Genomic DNA, 19,493 nt, shown 5'->3' with positions numbered 1-19,493 from the left:
CAACGTATCTTCTTCGAATTCCTCCACTGCAGGTGTATCCTCTCTAAGGAGAGGAGAACTGAACTCACTGCTGATGCCTGGTCTAGATGTCACTCTGTTTCCTTGTGGGAGCTGCCCCTGTCCTTAAAGGCCAACATACCATAAGCAATCCTAATTATGTACCGTGAAGGACACCTCGATCTCTCTGTATAGCCACATTTTAGATTAAGATTAGTTTTATTTGTCAAAGTTCAGAGTGAATTTTATTATCAAAGTACATATATGTCACCATATTCAATATTGAGATTCATTTTCTTGTGGGCATACTCAACAAATCTTTAGAATAATAACTTCAACAAAATCAGTGTAAGACTGCCCAATGAGGGGGTTCAACCAAAGTGCAGAAGACAACAGGCTGTGCAAATACAAAAAGAAGAAACAATAATAAACAATAAAAAAGGAATGAAGATGGGGAACATGAGATGAAGAGCCTTTGAAAATGTCCATGGTTTTGGGAATATTTCAATAATGAGGCAAGTGAAGTTGAGTGAAGTTATCCCATTTATTACAAGAGCCTGATGGTTGAGGGGTAATAACTGTTCCTGAACCTGGTGGTGTGGGACCTGATGGTTGAGGGGTAATAGCTGTTCCTGAACCTGGTGGTGTGGGACCTGATGGTTGAGGGGTAATAACTGTTCCTGAACCTGGTGGTGTGGGACCTGATGGTTGAGGGGTAATAGCTGTTCCTGAACCTGGTGGTGTGGGACCCAGTGGTTGAGGGGTAATAACTGTTCCTGAACCTGGTGGTGTGGGACCTGATGGTTGAGGGGTAATAACTGTTCTTGTACCTGGTGGTGTGGGACCTGATGGTTGAGGGGTAATAACTGTTCTTGTACCTGGTGGTGTGAATCTTGAGTTCATATGTATATGTGTTAAATCAGCAGGAACATGCTGTGGACAGCCTGCAAGTGTCACCATGCTTCCAGCACCAATGTATCATACCCTCAATTTATGAACCCTAAACTTCCCCCCCCCCCAACTCATATATCTTTGGAACTTGTGAGGAAATAGGAGCACCTAGTGGAACTGACACGGCCACAGGAAGAACGTACAGACAGACGCAGGGATCGAATCCCAATCAGTGATTGCTGGCTCTGTAAGGTGTTGCTCCAACCGCTACGTTGCCACGTTGCCCATTGCGGGCCGAAGGGCCTGAACTCTGCTGTGGTGTGCTATAGCTACATTCTGTATTCATTTCAGATTCAGATTCATTTGTTTATCACATCTACATGGAATCATTCAGTGAAATGTATTTTTGTACTAATAACTAACACACCCAAGAGTGTGCTGGGGGCAGCCCGCAAGCATCGCCTCACATTCCAGCACCAACATCCCCAGTGTTCAGCAGAACAACCCAAGAAACAAAATCAACAAGCCCTTTCCTGCCCACTCACACCCACACAGATAGGAATCCAAATACATTACATCTACCACTTCCCCTTTATCCATCCTGCTTGTTACATCCTAACCAACTTAATAAATTTGTTAAATATGTTTTACTTCCATAAAATCACATTGAATTTCCTTGGACGTACTACAGTTGTGCAAAGATTCACTGCCAGTTCCTCACTACCGGAGTTCAGCATTGTTCCAGTGACACTTTGGGCTATACAAACCTCAGGTTCCTACTTTCTGTCCCCCGATGAAGAAGTTACAGTGCATTTGCAGTTTCCTAATCTGCCTGAACCTAGAGAACACTGGGACATCACCACTACCATCTCAATCAGGTCCGGGAGATTGGGCGTCTTCGTAGATTTTCTCCAACAATAGTCATTGTTTTAGGCTGCTCTCTCCCTTCTCCCCTGGATTTTTCATCACCATCAGGATACTTTCTGTACCTCTATCATGGAGTGATCTCAGCATTTTCGACATGAGGTGTTTAAGAAACATAGACCGATCCACTTCTGTAGAAGAATCTGCCAGGTTCATTCATGGGTCGGGGAAGACGGCGATCGCCCACGTCATTCAGCACGTTACATAACTAACAAACAATTTCAATAAATAAACACATATACCTGCAACACCCACCTGCACAGTTTTTTGATCAGTGTGCCTGCATTTTTGGTAATTTTCTTCGGGAACTCAATCATATCAATCCCTCTGAGGATTATGTTGTACGTCTGCATTGGGTCAGACCCTGAGAACGGGGGGCTGTGAAGGCAATGGATGACAAGAGGATGAAGATTCCCCACCAGTTGGATAACTCGTTGCCCATTAAACTGCAGAAATAATCTCCTTCACCCGAGGGACGTCCAAACCAGAAAACAGTCGGCAAGTGGGTGGGTGGAGAGGGAGAGGAGTATGAGCTCGTAGGTGTCGGGTGAGGGGAAGGTGGGTGGGTGGAGAGGGAGAGGAGTACGAGCTCGTAGGTGTCAGGTGAGGGGAAGGTGGGTGGGTGGAGAGGGTGCTGTGTTGAGAAGGTAGGAGAGGATAGGTGGAAAAGGTAGATTTCTTCAATCATGCTCCACCGCCTACTCTCACTGCGTGTAATTACCGAGCCACATCTTGTGGTTATTGGTGACTACATGCAATTCTTACGGTGCAGAGTCCCTTTCTGCCTCAACTACCTGTAGCATGGACACTGCGTTGTTGAACACCCAGTCTGGGTTGTTTCAGGGACCCGAGAGACCAAGACAGAGAGGACGTGGAGAGGAACTTTCCATTAGAGGGGAAGTTTAGTACCTTTGGGACAGAGATGAGGAGGAAGTTCTTTACCCAGAGGAGAATCGGTGGGATTCATTGCCGCAGACAACTGTAAAGGTGAAAGCATTGGGGCGCCACGGCACCGCAGCGGTTAGCGGGATTCTGTTACAGACTGGGGCGTTCTCGTGCTGTACCGCCGCCACAAAGCAACAAATCTCACTACACGTTGGCGATAGTAAAGCTGATTCTGATTCAGAGCGCAGCTCACCTGCCTGTCAGCAGCTCGTACATCAGGATGCCGAGAGACCAGTAATCAGCCGAGCTGTCGTGACCTTTGTTCAGGATGATCTCAGGGGCCACGTATTCCGGAGTGCCGCAAAATGTCCAGGTCTTCTTCCCAAAACCAATCTTTTTAGCAAAGCCAAAATCCACCTCAAAGTCACAACAGAAACATCTATTAACTCTCCCCAATAATATCCTGGAGTTTTCCTGCTAGCTCATTAGAGCAGTTCATCAGAGTCCTCCTGAACAGGCTGACCAAATCTCCATCATCAGATTTCTGACCATGAACACTAACTCATTATTCTACTCTCTTTGTACTAATTTATATATTTTATGTATGTCTTATTGTCACATAATATATTTTTGATGTACTGTACCATATAACAATTACTGCACGGAAACAGGCCATCTCGGCCCTTCTAGTCCGTGCTGAACGCTTACTCTCACCTAATCCCACCGACCTGCACTCAGCCCATAACCCTCCATTCCTTTCCTGTCCATATACCTATCCAATTTTACTTTAAATGACAATACTGAACCTGCCTCTACCACTTCTACTGGAAGCTCATTCCACACAGCTACCACTCTCTGATTAACAAAACACACAAAATGCTGGTGGAACACAGCAGGCCAGGCAGCATCTATAGGGAGAAGTGCAGTCGACGTTTCGGGCCGAGACCCTTCGTCAGGACTAACCGAAAGGAAAGATAGTAAGAGATTTGAAAGTAGAGGGGGGAGGGGGAAATGCGAAATGATAGGAGAAGACCGGAGGGGGTGGGATGAAGCTAAGAGCCGGAAAGGTGATTGGCAAAAGTGATACAGAGCTGGAGAAGGGAAAGGATCATGGGACGGGAGGCCTCAGGAGAAAGAAAGGGGGGGAGCACCAGGGGGAGATGGAGAACAGGCAAACAACTAAGTATGTCAGGGATGGGGTAAGAAGGGGAGGAGGGGCAGTAACGGAAGTTAGAGAAGTCAATGTTCATGCCATCAGGTTGGAGGCTACCCAGCCGGTATATAAGGTGTTGTTCCTCCAACCTGAGTTGATTAAAGAAGTTCCCCCTCGTGCTACCCCTAAACTTTTGCCCCTTAACTCTCAACTCATGTCCTCTTGTTTGAATCTCTCCTACTCTCAATGGAAAAAGCCTATCCACGTCAACTCTGTCTATCCCCCTCATAATTTTAAATACCTCTATCAGGTCCCCCCTCAACCTTCTACGCTCCAAAGAATAAAGACCTAACTTGTTCAACCTTTCTCTGTAACTTAGGTGCTGAAACCTAGGTGACATTCTAGTAAATCTCTGTACTCTTTCTATTTTGATGACATCTTTCCTATAATTTGGTGACCAGAACTGTACACAATACTCCAAATTTGGCCTCATCAATGCCTTGTACAATCTTAACATTACATCCCAACTCCTATACTCAATGCTCTGATTTATAAAGGCCAGCATCGAAACAATGAATTTCACAGCATATGACAGTAATATATTAAATCTGTTTTTGATCTGACATTCTGAAGACTGTCCGTCTATGCCCAGATCTGAGCAAACAGGAGTGTGTGAACCAGGGTGTTTGTGGGGGTTCGAGAGCGTGCATGTGTGCAAGAGCATTTATGTGAAGCAGAACGTGTGTGTGGTCAGAGCAAATGTATGTGAATGAGAGTACCTGTGTGTTTGAGAATGTGTGAATGAATGAGCGTTTGTGTGAACAACAAAGTTCGTGTGTTTGAGAGTGTTTGTGTGAACAAGAAAGTTTGTGTTTGAGAGTGTTTGAATGAGAGTGCTTGTGTGAACAAGTGTTTGTGTGTGGACGAGACCGTGTGTGTTCAGGAGTGTGAATGAGAAAGTTTGTGTGTGTTTGTGTGAACAAGACCATTTATGTGAAAGAGAAAGTTTGTGTGTGTTTGTGTGAACAAGACCATTTGTGTGAATGAGAAAGTTTGTGTGTGTTTAAGATTGTGTGAGTGAACATGACTGTTCTGTGGATGAGAAAGCTTATGTATGTTTGAAACTGTGTGAAGAGAAAGTTTGTGTGTGTTTGAGATTGTTTGTATGAGTGAGAGTGTTTGTGTATGTTTGAGAATATTTGTGTATGCTTGAGAATATTTGTGTGAACGAGAGCATTTTGTGGACAGGAAAGTTTATGCATGTTTGACAATGTTTGTGTGAACGAGAACATTTGTGTAAACTTGAATGTGTCTGTGTGAGCCCGTGTGCCTGTATGCCTGTGCGTGTGCCTGTGTGCATGCGTGTCTAACTATGGAAACATGCATGTGTGTCCGTGCATTTCTTTAGTGAGTGAGATGTGTTCTCTCGGGAAATAAGATTCTGGATGCCCAAGTTGGCGTTTGTACCTCTGTGTGAGTCTCTGTCTGGGTTCCTGTGCCTCCTGTCTCTGGATGACTGCCACTATATGTGAGTGTGTCTGTGTGGGAAAACTAGGGATCTGATCTCACTCAGCCCCTGCCCACCAAAACGCCCGGTGACCAGTCCACCCTTGCTTACCAGTTTAGCATAGCCTCCGTGGTTGAGGATTATATTCTCCGGTTTGAGGTCCCTGAAGATGACCCCTTTGTAGTGTAAGTATGCCAAAGCTTCAAGCACACAGGCAGTGTAGAACCGGGTTGTAGCATCATCGAAAGAGCCTCTGCAATTTACCACACAATCAGTATCTCAGCGTCACACACAAGGAGTGGTTGCCGCTCTCAGACCTGGGTGGGTTTCTGCACGGGGGCAGAATCCCTGGTCTCACAGTGCAACAGAACCACAGCTAAGGACTTCCAGTCCATTGGAATGTCCCAAGGCGCCTGCGGTGCTGTTATCACAGAGTTTGACTCTGGGCTGCAGAAGGATGTATCAAAACAAAAGGTAGGCCATCTTGAAGACAGCACAAGGGTGAGTGTGTGGAAATGAGAAAGGGAGAGAGAATGAACAAATGAATCATACTGATCAATCATGAAGAAGGCACACCAGTGCCTACGCTTCATTGGGAGTTTGAGGAGATTTGGTATGTCACCGAAGTCTGGGAGATTTCTACAGACGTACCGTGGAGAGCATTCTATCTGGTTCCGTCACTGTCTGGTATGGGAGGGGGGAGGACACTGCACAGGACTGGAAAAGGCTGCGGAGGGTTGTAGACGCAGCCGTTCCATCGAGGACAGTAGCCTCCCCTCCACCGAGACATCTTCAAACTGCAGCGTCCATCATTAAGGACCCACACCACCAAGGACATGCTCTCCTCCCATTACTACCATCAGCAAGGAGGCACAGAAGCCTGAAGACACTCACTCGACATTTCAGGAACAGATCCTTCCCCTTCGCCATCAGATTTCTGAACAGACAGTGAACTCGTGTACACCATCTCTCTATTTATGCACCACTTATTTATCTTATTTTAAATATATATTTCTTACTATTTACTCTAGTAAACATCTACCGATGTACCATGGAGAGAGTTCTGTCAGGTTGCCTCAACGTCTGGTGTAGAGGCTCAGTGCGCAGGATTGGAAAACCTGCAGAGGGACATAAACTCAACCAGCTACATGGGCACTAGCCTCTCCACCATAGAGGACAGCTTCAAATGGAGATGCCCCAAGAAGGCGGCATCCATCTTGAAAAACCCCCATCATCCAGGAATTGCCCTCTTCTCATTACTACCATCAGGGAGGAGGTACAAAGGGTTCACAAAAATGATTCTGGGATTGAATGGCTTGTCACATGAAGAGCGTTTGTTGGCTCAGGGCCTGTACTCACTGGAATGCAGAAGGGCGAGGGGGATCTCATTGAAACATATCAAATGTTGAAAGGCCTCCATAGAGAGGATGTGGAGAGGATGTTTCCTATGATGGGGGAGTCTAAGACCAGAGGACACAGCCTCAGAATAGAGGGGCGTCCATTTAGAATGCAGGAACTTCTTTAGCCAGAGAGTGGTGAATCTGAGGAATTTTTTTGCCACAGGCGTCTGTGGAGGCCAATTCATTGAGTATATTTACGGCAGAGGTTGATAGATTCTTCGTTGGTCAGGGAATGAAGGGATGCGGGGAGAAGGCAGGAGACTGGGGCCGAGAGGGAAATGGATCGGCCATGATGAAATGGTGGAGCAGACTCGATGGGCCAAATGGCCTAACTCTGCTCCTTTATCTTATGTTCTTACGGTACAGGAGCCTGAGATTGTAGTCAACGTTTTTAGGAGCAGCTTCCACCATCAGATTTGTGAATGGGCCGTGAGCCCGCAGACGTCGGTGCAGGAGCCGCAGATGCGTTCTCCAGCTGCTTTGGGTTCTGCGCAGCTTCTTACATTTATTATGCTGCACCAACTACCTCACAATTCCCTCTTTTATTGGATTTGTTTATTATTTAGTGTAACTCACAGTAACTGTATGCCTTGCTCTGTACCGCGCCACAGACATACGTCACTGACAATACACCCAATTCTGACTTTGGCAGGAATCTGGTGTTGCTGACCGGCAGGTGTTCTGCACCAGGGAATGCTACTTCTATTAACACCGTTTCAATGGACAGTCTTACACGGTGGGGACAGAAAACCTTATGGTAAACCAGCGTCGTTAAATAGGCTCATGCCGAGGCTGGTGAATCAGTGGAACTCATCACCACAGGCAACTGTGGAGGATATTTAAAATGGAGGTTGCTAGGTTCTTGATTAGTCAGGCTGTCAAAGGTTACAGGGAGAAGACAGGAGAATGGGTTGAAAGGGATAGTAAATCAGCCAAGATGGAATGGCACGTTGCATGGCCTAAATTCTGCTCCTGAGTCTGATGGTCTACTAGAAATGAGTGAACTGGGGTCCTGGAGAGAGAAGGGAGGGTAGTAAACACAACCTGAGAACAGAAAGACATCCTCTTTTCCTGTATTTACCAGGGATTTTTACACCCAGCTGAGGGGGGTGGGGGGAGTGAATGGAGATTCCGTTTCATGTCCTGTTGGAAAGGGGGCGGCCTGTCAGGGTTACATAGGAGGAGAGGTTCAGCTTACTGCAGGGTCTATTTGTCAGGATGGGGCCCGTGGAGTGGATACATTGCCTGACTCTCTAAGCGTGGGGGTGGGGAAGACAGTCAGTTACCTGTCCCTGAGGATGGTCCACAGTTCCCCTCCGAGGCAGGCCTCTAACAGCATGTAGAGGTACTTGGCATCTCTGAAGGTCCGGTAGAGCCTGAGAAACACAAATCACACACACACACACACTCACACACACACACACCACACACACACACCACACACACACACACACACACACACACACACACACACACACACACACACACACACACACACACACACACACACACACACACACACACACACACACACACACACACACACACACACACACACTACTGTCAGTCTGAGAGAACCTGGTGTGACAAACAATCTGTTGGAATGGGATGGCCATTGCTCCGACCCCACCCCGCCGGAACACCTTGCTCCGACCCCACCCCGCCGGACCACCTTGCTCCGACCCCACCCCGCCGGAACACCTTGCTCGGACCCCACCCCGCCGGACCGCCTTGCTCCGACCCCACCCCGCCGGAACACCTTGCTCCGACCCCACCCCGCCGGAACACCTTGCTCGGACCCCACCCCGCCGGACCGCCTTGCTCCGACCCCACCCCGCCGGAACACCTTGCTCCGACCCCACCCCGCCGGAACACCTTGCTCGGACCCCACCCCGCCGGATCGCCTTGCTCGGACCCCACCCCGCCGGAACGCCTTGCTCCGACCCCAACCCGCCGGACCACCTTGCTCTGATTCACGTTACCGGTCCAGTTCTGGAAACCTCATTATAGGAAGGATGTGGAAGCTTTAGAGAGGGTGCAGAGGAGATTTACCAGGATGCTGCCTGGATTAGAGAGGGTGCAGAGGAGATTTACCAGGATGCTGCCTGGATTAGAGAGGGTGCAGAGTAGATTTACCAGGATGCTGCCTGGATTAGAGAGGGTGCAGAGGAGATTTACCAGGACACTGCCTGGATTAGAGAGGGTGCAGAGGAGATTTACCAGGATGCTGCCTGGATTAGAGAGGGTGCAGAGGAGATTCACCAGGATGCTGCCTGGATTAGAGAGGGTGCAGAGGAGATTTACCAGGATGCTGCCTGGATTAGAGAGGGTGCAGAGGAGATTTACCAGGATTCTGCCTGGATTAGAGAGGGTGCAGAGGAGATTTACCAGGACGCTGCCTGGATTAGAGAGGGTACAGAGGAGATTTACCAGGATGCTGCCTGGATTAGAGAGGGTGCAGAGTAGATTTACCAGGATGCTGCCTGGATTAGAGAGGGTGCAGAGGAGATTTACCAGGACACTGCCTGGATTAGAGAGGGTGCAGAGGAGATTTACCAGGATGCTGCCTGGATTAGAGAGGGTGCAGAGGAGATTCACCAGGATGCTGCCTGGATTAGAGAGGGTGCAGAGGAGATTTACCAGGATGCTGCCTGGATTAGAGAGGGTGCAGAGGAGATTTACCAGGATTCTGCCTGGATTAGAGAGGGTGCAGAGGAGATTTACCAGGACGCTGCCTGGATTAGAGAGGGTACAGAGGAGATTTACCAGGATGCTGCCTGGATTAGAGAGGTTGCAGAGGAGATTTACCAGGATTCTGCCTGGATTAGAGAGGGTGCAGAGGAGATTTACCAGGACGCTGCCTGGATTAGAGAGGGTACAGAGGAGATTTACCAGGATGCTGCCTGGATTAGAGAGGTTGCAGAGGAGATTTACCAGGATGCTGCCTGGATTAGAGAGGGTGCGGAGGAGATTTACCAGGATGCTGCCTGGATTAGAGAGGGTGCGGAGGAGATTGACCAGGATGCTGCCTGGATTAGAGAGGGTGCGGAGGAGATTTCCCAGGACGCTGCCTGGATTAGAGAGGGTGCAGAGGAGATTCACCAGGATGCTGCCTGGATTAGAGAGGGTGCAGAGGAGATTTACCAGGATGCTGCCTGGATTAGAGAGGGTGCAGAGGAGATTTACCAGGATTCTGCCTGGATTAGAGAGGGTGCAGAGGAGATTTACCAGGACGCTGCCTGGATTAGAGAGGGTACAGAGGAGATTTACCAGGATGCTGCCTGGATTAGAGAGGTTGCAGAGGAGATTTACCAGGATGCTGCCTGGATTAGAGAGGTTGCAGAGGAGATTTACCAGGATTCTGCCTGGATTAGAGAGGGTGCAGAGGAGATTTACCAGGACGCTGCCTGGATTAGAGAGGGTACAGAGGAGATTTACCAGGATGCTGCCTGGATTAGAGAGGTTGCAGAGGAGATTTACCAGGATGCTGCCTGGATTAGAGAGGGTGCGGAGGAGATTTACCAGGATGCTGCCTGGATTAGAGAGGGTGCGGAGGAGATTGACCAGGATGCTGCCTGGATTAGAGAGGGTGCGGAGGAGATTTCCCAGGACGCTGCCTGGATTAGAGAGGGTGCAGAGGAGATTCACCAGGATGCTGCCTGGATTAGAGAGGGTGCAGAGGAGATTTACCAGGATGCTGCCTGGATTAGAGAGGGTGCAGAGGAGATTTACCAGGATTCTGCCTGGATTAGAGAGGGTGCAGAGGAGATTTACCAGGACGCTGCCTGGATTAGAGAGGGTACAGAGGAGATTTACCAGGATGCTGCCTGGATTAGAGAGGTTGCAGAGGAGATTTACCAGGATTCTGCCTGGATTAGAGAGGGTGCAGAGGAGATTTACCAGGACGCTGCCTGGATTAGAGAGGGTACAGAGGAGATTTACCAGGATGCTGCCTGGATTAGAGAGGTTGCAGAGGAGATTTACCAGGATGCTGCCTGGATTAGAGAGGGTGCGGAGGAGATTTACCAGGATGCTGCCTGGATTAGAGAGGGTGCGGAGGAGATTGACCAGGATGCTGCCTGGATTAGAGAGGGTGCGGAGGAGATTTCCCAGGACGCTGCCTGGATTAGAGAGGGTGCAGAGGAGATTGACCAGGACGCTGCCTGGATTAGAGAGGGTGCAGAGGAGATTTACCAGGATGCTGCCTGGATTAGAGAGGTTGCAGAGGAGATTTACCAGGATGCTGCCTGGATTAGAGAGGGTGCGGAGGAGATTGACCAGGATGCTGCCTGGATTAGAGAGGTTGCAGAGGAGATTTACCAGGATGCTGCCTGGATTAGAGGGGGTGCGGAGGAGATTTACCAGGATGCTGCCTGGATTAGAGAGGGTGCGGAGGAGATTGACCAGGATGCTGCCTGGATTAGAGAGGGTGCAGAGGAGATTTCCCAGGACCCTGCCTGGATTAGAGAGGGTGCAGAGGAGATTGACCAGGACGCTGCCTGGATTAGAGAGGGTGCAGAGGAGATTTACCAGGATTCTGCCTGGATTAGAGAGGGTGCAGAGGAGATTTACCAGGACGCTGCCTGGATTAGAGAGGGTACAGAGGAGATTTACCAGGATGCTGCCTGGATTAGAGAGGTTGCAGAGGAGATTTACCAGGATGCTGCCTGGATTAGAGGGGGTGCGGAGGAGATTTACCAGGATGCTGCCTGGATTAGAGAGGGTGCGGAGGAGATTGACCAGGATGCTGCCTGGATTAGAGAGGGTGCAGAGGAGATTTCCCAGGACCCTGCCTGGATTAGAGAGGGTGCAGAGGAGATTGACCAGGACGCTGCCTGGATTAGAGAGGGTGCAGAGGAGATTTACCAGGATGCTGCCTGGATTAGAGAGGTTGCAGAGGAGATTTACCAGGATGCTGCCTGGATTAGAGAGGGTGCGGAGGAGATTTACCAGGATGCTGCCTGGATTAGAGAGGGTGCGGAGGAGATTGACCAGGATGCTGCCTGGATTAGAGAGGGTGCGGAGGAGATTTACCAGGATGCTGCCTGGATTAGAGAGGGTGCGGAGGAGATTGACCAGGATGCTGCCTGGATTAGAGAGGGTGCAGAGGAGATTTACCAGGATGCTGCCTGGATTAGAGAGGGTGCAGAGGAGATTGACCAGGATGCTGCCTGGATTAGAGAGGGTGCAGAGGATATTTACCAGGATGCTGCCTGGATTAGAGAGGGTGCAGAGGAGATTTACCAGGATGCTGCCTGGATTAGAGAGGGTGCGGAGGAGATTGACCAGGATGCTGCCTGGATTAGAGAGGGTGCAGAGGAGATTTACCAGGATGCTGCCTGGATTAGAGAGGGTGCAGAGGATATTTACCAGGATGCTGCCTGGATTAGAGAGGGTGCGGAGGAGATTGACCAGGATGCTGCCTGGATTAGAGAGGGTGCAGAGGGAGATTTACCAGGATGCTGCCTGGATTAGAGAGGTTGCAGAGGAGATTTACCAGGATGCTGCCTGGATTAGAGAGGGTGCGGAGGAGATTTACCAGGATGCTGCCTGGATTAGAGAGGGTGCGGAGGAGATTGACCAGGATGCTGCCTGGATTAGAGAGGGTGCGGAGGAGATTTCCCAGGACGCTGCCTGGATTAGAGAGGGTGCGGAGGAGATTGACCAGGATGCTGCCTGGATTAGAGAGGGTGCGGAGGAGATTTACCAGGATGCTGCCTGGATTAGAGAGGGTGCGGAGGAGATTGACCAGGATGCTGCCTGGATTAGAGAGGGTGCAGAGGAGATTTACCAGGATGCTGCCTGGATTAGAGAGGGTGCAGAGGAGATTGACCAGGATGCTGCCTGGATTAGAGAGGGTGCAGAGGATATTTACCAGGATGCTGCCTGGATTAGAGAGGGTGCAGAGGAGATTTACCAGGATGCTGCCTGGATTAGAGAGGGTGCGGAGGAGATTGACCAGGATGCTGCCTGGATTAGAGAGGGTGCAGAGGAGATTTACCAGGATGCTGCCTGGATTAGAGAGGGTGCAGAGGATATTTACCAGGATGCTGCCTGGATTAGAGAGGGTGCGGAGGAGATTGACCAGGATGCTGCCTGGATTAGAGAGGGTGCAGAGGGAGATTTACCAGGATGCTGCCTGGATTAGAGAGGGTGCAGAGGATATTTACCAGGATGCTGCCTGGATTAGAGAGGGTGCAGAGGAGATTTACCAGGATGCTGCATGTATTAGAGAGGGTGCAGAGGGAGATTTACCAGGATGCTGCCTGGATTAGAGAGGGTGCAGAGGATATTTACCAGGATGCTGCCTGGATTAGAGAGGGTGCAGAGGAGATTTACCAGGATGCTGCATGTATTAGAGAGGGTGCAGAGGAGATTTACCAGGATGCTGCCTGGATTAGAGAGGGTACAGAGGAGATTTACCAGGATGCTGCCTGGATTAGAGAGGGTACAGAGGAGATTTACCAGGATGGTGCCTGCATTAGAGAGCATGTCTCATGAGGAGAGGCTGAGTGAGCGAGGGCTTTTCTCTTTGGAATGAAAGAGGATGAGAGGTGACTTGACAGAGGTGTATAAGATGATAAGAGGATTAGATAGAATGAACAGACAAAGAACATTTTTCTAAGGGTGGAAATGGCTGATATGAGGGGGCATAATTTTAAGGTGGTTGGAGGGAAGCATGGGGTTGGGATGTCAGAGGTAGGGGACTAGGGTGGTGGTGCAGGCAGATAACATTAGAGGCATTTTAGGGACTCTGATGTAGGATTATGGGGTTATGTGGGAAGAAGAGCTAGTTTGACCTTAGAGTAGGTTAAAAGGTCATGGGCCAAAGGACCTGTACTGTGCTGTACTGTTCTATGTTCTAAATCCCACTTCTATCTGTTCAGCCGATGTAGCTCACGTGCACCAGGATCCTTCTCACAGTCACAGAGTTGAACAGCATGTTAACAGGCCCTTCGGCCCACCTAGTCTATGATGACCAAGGTGAAGATTAAATACTAGCTTTATTTTAAACACAAGGGATTCTGCAGATGCTGGAAATCGAGAACAACGCACAAAATGCCGGAGGAACTCAGCATGCCAGGCATACAGGGAAATGTATCGTTTGTGTCAACGACCAACATGGTCCGAGGATGAGCTGGGGGCAGCCCACAAGCGTCACCGTGCTTCCAGTGCCAACATAGCATGCCTACAAGTGACTAACCCCAACTATTCATCTTTGGACTGCGGGAGGAAACTGGAGCACCCAAAGGAAACCCACATCGTCAAGGGGAGAACGTAAAAACTCCTTACAGAATGCAGGGGGAATATTCCCCATTTGGCGATTGACGACAATGTAAACTGATCGAGCTAACCGCTATGCTACAGTGTCGCGTAAAATGTACCGTGGTGGTGTCTAGGTGAGCTAGTCCCCTTTATCTGTATTTGACCCATTAACATCTAAATCTGACTAACTGCTTTTTAAACATTGTAGCTGTGCCCTGCTTTGCCACTGGCAGCTTGTTCAACACCTCGCCACCCTCTGTGTGAAAACATTTCTCCTTTGATCCTCTCTAACCCCTTCACCTCTCACCTCAAATCTACGGCCTCTAGATTTAGACTCCCCCACCCTGATCAAGACTGTATCTAGTATCTGTCCCAGAGGCAATGCTTCCCCCACCCACCTTCCTGCACAGGGAGGCGAGGGAGCTGGCTTTGAGGAGATCTCAGGGGAAGTGGGGCAGGGTTTCGAGGTGGGGGGGCGCGGGTACCTGACAATGAAGTCACAGTGAGCCTCCTGCATGATCAGCTTCTCCGAGCGGATGTGTTCCTGCTGCCGCGTGTCGACGATATGCTGCTTCTTCAAGATCTTCATCGCAAAGCTCCGGGAGTCCTCATTCTTCAGCTGGACCTGAGGAAGGAATCAAAACTCCATCCAAATTCAACCTGTCAGGATAGCCACAGAGAGGGAAAAAGCACTCGCAAAAATTCAAAGCAACATACACAAAATGCTGGAGGGACTCAGCAGGTCGGGCAGCATCTACGGAAAGGAATAAATAGTCGATGTTTTGGGCTGAGACCCTTTATCGGGACTGAGAAGGAAGAGGGAAGATGTCAGGATAAGAAGCTGGGGTGGGGGGAACGAGGATAGGTGAAACCGGGTGGGTGGAAAGGTAAAGGGCAGGAGAGGAAAGAATCTGATGGGAGAGAAGAGTGGACCATAGGAAAAAGGGAAGGAGGAGGGGACCCACAGGCAAGTGATACCCCCGTGAGAAGAGGTAAGACACCAGCGTGGGAAAAAGAAGGGGGGCAGGGGAGGGAATTTTTTTTAACCAGAAATAGAGATTGATATTCATGCCGTCAGATTGAAATATAAAACATTGCTCATCTACCCTGATGAAGGCCTTAACTGGACAGAAAAGGAGGCCGTGGGGAATGGGAATGGGAATTAAGGTGCTTGGCTCCTTTTGGCGGATGGAGAGGAAATGTTTGATGAAGCAGTCCTTATTCAACACTACACACAGATCATAAACTTCAAAGCTCTTCATTATAGGAAGGATGTGGAAGCTTTAGAGAGGGTGCAGAGGAGATTCACCAGGATGCTGCCTGGATTAGAGGGCATGTCTTGTGAGGATGGGTTGAGCGAGCTGGGGCTTTTCCCCTTGGAGTGAAGGAGAATGACATGTGACTTGCTAGAGGTGTACAAGATGATAAGAGGGGTCGATCGAGTGGATAGCTAGAGAGTTTCTCTTAGGGAGGAAATGGCTTATACCAGGGACCTTACCAGCTCAACACGTCCAAATCCTCCAACTCCAAGAGTACCACAGACGGTGAAGTCCATACGGTTTAGGTTGGCAAAGAACGCAGTTTCCAACTCAAAGCTGGAAAAGATTGGAAACACGAGAGGAGATGAATTGCTGGTCACCCATGGAGGGGGTGCAGGCCAGTCCCCTGAGATCCAACCTTACGAGCAGAGCAAAGAGGGGCCTGAGCCTATGACCATCATTGGGAGAGAGTGGAGCTGTGGAGAGAGAGAGCGTGGAAGAACCACGGTGTTGGTAGAGCATGGGGTAGGGGATAGGAGGGCCAGATAGCACACGGTAGAAGGGGATTGCCACCCAAGGGGTTTTGGCTTCCCTAGTTTGCTGAATGTTGGTGGGGGGCTGGAATCACATTGAGGGAGACTCCGGACCATAAGAGCATAAGACACAGGAGCAGAATTAGGCCATTCAGCCCATCGAGTCTGCGCCACCATTCCCTCTCAACCCCATCCTCCTGCCTCCTGGAACCTTTGACACCCTGACTAATCAAAAATGTATCAACCTCCACTTCAAAGGTACCCAATAACTTGGCCTCCACAGCCATCTGTGGCAATGAATTCCACAGATTCACCACCCTCCGGCTAAAGAAATTCCTCCTCATCTCTGTTTGAAATGGATGTCCCTCTTTCTGGGCTGTGGCCTCTAGTCCTAGACTCCACCTATGATGGGAACCATCCTCTCCACATCCACTCTATCTAGGCCTTTCAATATTTGGTAGATTTCCACAGTTGTGGGGTCTTACGTACTCCAGGGAATTTGGGGGAGGGATTGGAAGCTTAGGAAGAATGGAGCAGAGCTTCCAGACAGGTATGATTTCCAGAGACTGTGCACTAATAGAGCATAGAAGAGTACAGGCCTTCCATGTGGTACCGACTCTAAGATCAATCTAATTCTTCCCTCCCACGTAATGCTCTATTTTTCCTTCTAACCAAACCAAACTGTCAGGAGAACCCCAGAAAATAACAACTAGAAAATCTTCAACAACACACACAGTCCATGGGCTTAGAAGTGGCAGGTGGAGTTCTATCCGGATAAGTGTGAAGTGATTCTCTTTGGAAGGCCAAACATAAAGGCAGAGTACAGGGTTAATGGCAGGATTCTTAGCAGTGTGGAGGAACAGGAGGATCTTGGGGTCCATGTCCATAGATCCCTCCAAGTTGCTGTGCAAGTTGATAGGGTGGTTAAGGTATATGGTGTGTTGACCTTGATTAGTTAGGGGATTTTGATCAAGAGCCGTGAGATAAAGTTGCAGCTCTATGAGACTCTGGTTTGACAACACTCACTATAGGAAACAGCATCTCCACATGAGAGGGTGCCTCATTATTGTGTTCAGTTCTAGTAGCCTCACTATTTTCGAGAGGGTGCAGAGGAGATTTACCAGGATGCTGCCTGGATTAGAGAGGGTGCAGAGGAGATTGACCAGGATGCTGCCTGGATTAGAGAGGGTGCAGAGGAGATTGACCAGGATGCTGCCTGGATTAGAGAGGGTGCAGAGGAGATTGACCAGGATGCTGCCTGGATCAGAGGGCATGTGTTATGAGGAAAGGTTGAATGAGCAAGGGTTTTTCTCTTTGGAGTGAAGGAGAATGAGAGGTGACTTGATAGAGGTGTATAAGATGATATAGCATAGATCGCATAGATAGCCAGGGATTTTTTCCCAGGGTGGAAATGGCTAATATGAGGGGGCATAATTTTAATGTGATTGGAGGAAAGCATAGGGAGGATGTCAGAGGTAGGTTTTTTACTCAGAGGGTGGTGAATGTGTGGAACACCCTGCCGGGGTGGAGGTAGAAGCAGATACATCAGGGACATTTAAGAGATTCTTGGATGGGCACATGGATGATAGAAAAATGGAGGGCTATGTGGGAAGGAAGGGGTAGATTGATCTTGGAGTATGTTATAAGGTTGGTACAACACTGTGGGCTGAAGGGCCTGTACTGAGCTGTACTGTTCTATGTTAGACATTTCAAGTGGAATGATTGCAGATATTACACGAAAGGTTACATCTGAGAAGAGGGAGTCATTCAGAAGTGAACAAGTGAGAGTTCAGGACCAGTGAGTTCCCAGGTAAGGACAGGTTGTCTACTTGACGAGCAGGATCTCTACAATCCTCCGTGTCCACTGTGGCTCAGAGAAATGACCACACATGTGAGGTGTACTTACTGTGCGCTCCCAATCTTCACACCCACCTTGCCCGCATCTCTGCACTCTCGTACTCTTCAGAGGGAACATCTGACAAGCCTCCGGTTAACTGCCGGAATGAACTGCAGGCAGAGGGAAAGAAAATACTTAGACCCAATTTCATAACGAGGGAAAGTCAGCAAGGAAACAGCGAGAGATCCGGGCTCGAGTAATGCCCAGCGATAATCAGCCTCCAACAACTGCAACCAACTATTGTAGGGTAACCAAATCATACACACAATAATATTCCATCAGGGTAACTTTCAATCTGACGGCATGAAAGTTGATTTTTCAAATATCTGGTCATTTCTCTCCCCTCTCCCTTCTCCCTGCTTCAATTCTCCATTCTGGCTCCCCTCTCATCCCTTCCCGTCTCCTCACCTGACGATCACCTCCCTGTGGTGCCCCTCCTCCTTCCCTTTCCATGGTCCACTCTCATCTCCAGTCAGATTCCTTCTTCTCCAACCTTTTACCCCTTCCCCCTATCACCTCCCAGCTTCACACTTCCCCTCCTCAGTCCAGCCACCTTCCCCCTCACTTGGTTTCACCTATCACCTGCCAACTTGTACCCCTCCCCTTCCTTCCAACTTCTGTTTTTGATTATGGCCCTGTTCCTTTCCTGTCCTGACAAAGGGTTTGTGTTGAGATGTCAAATATTTATTCCCTCCATAGATGCTGCTCTGCTCATCCAGCACTTTGTGTGTTGTTTTAGGGTAAGGTTTGGTCCAGCCTGTGATGTCCACAAAGCCATTGAGTATTTGAACTCAACGCTACTGACACAGAGAGTGTTGTATTGATGTCGAGGGCATTATCTCTCACTGCAGCCAGGTATGTTGCTCTGTAGTTCCCCCTGGGGGTGACGGAGTGGATATGTCTCTAACATGGGTGATCATGATCTTTCCATGACTATAATTGTTTCTGGCAGATTTTCCTGCAGAAGTGTTTTGCCATTCCCTTCTTCCGGGCAGTGTCTTTACAAGATGGGTGACCACAGCCATTATCAATACTCTTCAGAGATTGTCTGCCTGGTGTCAGTGGTCACATAACCAGGACTTGTGATCTGCACCGGCTGCTCATACGACCATCCACCACCTGCTCCCATGGCTTCACACGACCCTGATGATTGAGGGGTAATAACTGTTTCTGAACCTGGAGGTGTGGGACCTGATGGCTGAGGGGTAATAACTGTTCCTGAACCTGGAGGTGTGGGTCCTGATGGTTGAGGGGTAATAACTGTTCCTGAACCTGGTGGTGTGGGACCTGATGGCTGAGGGGTAATAACTGTTCCTGAACCCGGTGGTGTGGGACCTGATGGTTGAGGGGTAATAACTGTTCCTGAACCTGGTGGTGTGGGACCTGATGGTTGAGGGGTAATAACTGTTCCTGAACCTGGTGGTGTGAGTCCTGATGGTTGAGGGGTAATAACTGTTCCTGAACTTAGTGGTGTAGGACCTGATGGTTGAGGGGTAATAACTGTTCCTGAACCTGGTGGTGTGGGACCTGATGGTTGAGGGGTAATAACTGTTCCTGAACCTGGTGGTGTAGGACCTGATGGTTGAGGGGTAATAACTGTTCCTGAACTTGGTGGTGTGGGACCTGATGGTTGAGGGGTAATAACTGTTCCTGAACTTAGTGGTGTAGGACCTCCCGTATCTCCTTCCTGGTAATAGTAGTGAGAAGACTGCATGACCTAGATGGTGCTGGAAGGGTTGGGTGGTAGGACAAAATGATTCGTAAATGCATGCGCTTTGCTT

The 19,493-nt window shown here is 49.2% G+C and overlaps 1 protein-coding gene across 2 annotated transcripts in view; it reads right to left on the bottom strand.

The window, feature by feature from the left end:
- LOC140735943 (cGMP-dependent protein kinase 1-like) overlaps nt 1–19,493 on the bottom strand; it is a 63,407-nt gene that overhangs the window by 8,778 nt on the left and 35,136 nt on the right. For both annotated transcript variants that reach the window (XM_073061563.1, XM_073061570.1), the window contains exons 8-14: nt 17,748–17,822; nt 15,522–15,618; nt 14,509–14,648; nt 8,044–8,133; nt 5,469–5,610; nt 2,951–3,114; nt 2,068–2,190 (exon numbers count right to left, since the gene is read on the bottom strand). In XM_073061563.1, coding sequence (XP_072917664.1) covers nt 2,068–2,190; nt 2,951–3,114; nt 5,469–5,610; nt 8,044–8,133; nt 14,509–14,648; nt 15,522–15,618; nt 17,748–17,822 — 831 coding nt within the window. The remainder of the gene's footprint in view (nt 1–2,067; nt 2,191–2,950; nt 3,115–5,468; nt 5,611–8,043; nt 8,134–14,508; nt 14,649–15,521; nt 15,619–17,747; nt 17,823–19,493) is intronic.

The sequence above is a fragment of the Hemitrygon akajei genome, chromosome 1 (assembly GCF_048418815.1).
Source record: "Hemitrygon akajei chromosome 1, sHemAka1.3, whole genome shotgun sequence".
Classification (NCBI taxonomy): Eukaryota; Metazoa; Chordata; class Chondrichthyes; order Myliobatiformes; family Dasyatidae; genus Hemitrygon; species Hemitrygon akajei.
Note: the sequence above shows the minus strand (reverse complement) of the source record. Positions and strands in the feature narration are given on the sequence as shown.